Source organism: Trachypithecus francoisi, unplaced genomic scaffold, assembly GCF_009764315.1.
Source record: "Trachypithecus francoisi isolate TF-2019V2 unplaced genomic scaffold, Tfra_2.0 Lachesis_group17, whole genome shotgun sequence".
In the NCBI taxonomy this organism is placed as follows: Eukaryota; Metazoa; Chordata; class Mammalia; order Primates; family Cercopithecidae; genus Trachypithecus; species Trachypithecus francoisi.
In genome coordinates, this window is record NW_022681462.1 from 40,226,679 (window position 1) to 40,228,858 (window position 2,180).

General features: G+C 45.4%; 1 gene segment (V, D, J or C); it reads right to left on the bottom strand.

The window, feature by feature from the left end:
• Window positions 1–475: 475 nt before the first annotated feature.
• On the bottom strand, window positions 476–1,108 carry LOC117062892. The segment is given in 2 exon segments: window positions 476–780; window positions 950–1,108. Coding segments are annotated over 2 exon segments (449 nt in total).
• Between the last annotated feature and the right edge of the window lie 1,072 nt (window positions 1,109–2,180).

A 2,180-nucleotide genomic window follows, 5' to 3' on the forward strand; every position in this document is an offset into this window, starting at 1 on the left:
AGTTTCCACAATAACCAATTGCCACTGAAATGTTGATAGCCTGAAGAAAGAAAAAGAATGGGATTTATTCAGCCATGGTAGTATCTTCGCATGAACAGCTTTACTGAGTCAACTATTTGCATAAATACATAGAATTTTCTACTACTTAGAATGTTGTAGAATTCGAATGGGGCGGTGTAGCATGCACTGAGCTACTTCTACTGGGAAAGTGTAGAACTACTGGGTCTATATAAGGATTCATACAGTGAGACACTATTTCTGGAAACCTGGGATTCTGGTGCCTCAGTTGAAGAGAGTCCAAGAATCAAAGTGCAAATTGTTCAAGGGTTTTTTTTTTTTTTAGAACCACAAAATGTCCAAATAGAGCAGAGATGCTAAAACTGAGTGGCCACCACACTAGCTGTCTATAAAGGAAGCAGCTGGTATAATCTAGTAAACACTGATGGTTTTGTTGAGGTTTTTGTTTCAGGTTGAATCACTGTGGGTTCCAGTTACTATACTGCTGACAGAAATAAACTGCAAAATCTTCAGGTTCCAGGCTGCTGATGGTGAGAGTGAAGGCTGTCCCAGACCCACTGCCACTGAACCTGGCTGGGATGCCAGTGGCCCTGCTGGATGCACCATAGATGAGGAGCCTGGGAGCCTGCCCAGGTTTCTGCTGGTACCAGGCTAAGTAGCTGCCAACACTCTGACTGGCCCTGCAGGAGAGGGTGGCTCTTTCCCCTGGAGACAAAGACAGGGTGGCTGGAGACTGCGTCATCACAATTTCTCCCGTGGTATCTGAGATTGGAAAGAAAACAGAAATGCACTCATGTAATCAAGATCAAACCCACTGTCTTTGAGTAGTACTAAACTTGCTGATCTACACTGAATTTTAATTGTATTTGTTGCTGAGCAGAGGTGGCAGGAGTTTTCAGTGATGTGCAAAACCACCTCATGTTCCCCTCACCTGGGAGCCAGAGTAGCAGGAGGAAGAGAAGCTGCGCTGGGGCTTCCATGGTTCCCTCTGGGTCCTAACTGAGCAGTTCCTCCCCAGAGCTCTGACCCAGGCACTGATATGGGCTCTGGAAGGTAGGGCAGCTGGGAGGGACATGCAAAGCAGCTGGGATGGGAGCTGGGCTTCCGACTGCAGGGACCACCTGCTTCCTCCTCTCTGCACTGAGCATCCTGCGCCTCACTGGTTGTCAGTTCAGAAATTCTGTTGGCTCAGTCTGAGTGTAGAACTTTCCCCTTGTGCTCACAGAATTTCACTCCTGTGTCTTTCTTCTCTTCAGTCACCCCAATTCACCCAGAGGATATTTGGTACAAGCCTGTTAAGAATAATATAGGCCGAGCTCGGTGGCTCAAGCCTGTAATCCCAGCACTTTGGGAGGCCGAGACGGGCGGATCACGAGGTCAGGAGATCGAGACCATCCTGGCTAACACGGTGAAACCCCGTCTCTACTAAAAAATACAAAAAACTAGCCGGGCGAGGTGGCGGGCGCCTGTATTCCCAGCTACTCGGGAGGCTGAGGCAGGAGAATGGCGTGAACTCGGGAGGCGGGGCTTGCAGTGAGCTGAGATCCGGCCACTGCACTGCAGCCTGGGCGACAGAGTGAGACTCCGTCTCAAAAAAAAAAAAAAAGAATAATATAGAAGGCTGGCTGCGTTTTCATTTCTCTCGTCCTATCCTCAATATGCCCAGTCATCTCCCTAAGTGCACTATTGGACCCACTGAAATGAGGACTCTGGTAGAACTTAATCTTCCAGATACACCTTTCATTTACTTGTTAATAATGTTTTCTGAGGGTCCTGAAGCTTTCCATTAACCCAGACACATACCTTCTTTGAGTTAAAAAGTTAAAACTTTTTTTTATAGTCACATGTCCTGGCAGGCCCTGATATAGATGCTCCATGGCTTGCCGATTGCTTGAAATTAATCAAGCAACTAAACTTCTCTGTGTCTCAGTTTCCATAGCTGTGTGACTGTGACAATAATTGTACCTACCTTACAGTGCAGTTGATAGTTTAAATAAAATAAGATAAAATATTTACAATAGTATTCAGGACGTTATGCATGTGACAATTAATTTTGTTTTTATTGTTTAAATATTCAGCACTACAGTCATCACCGCTATCATAAATATGCTTACTTAGTATGGACAGTATTCTTAAATATAATCCAAGAATGTTTTATCCAG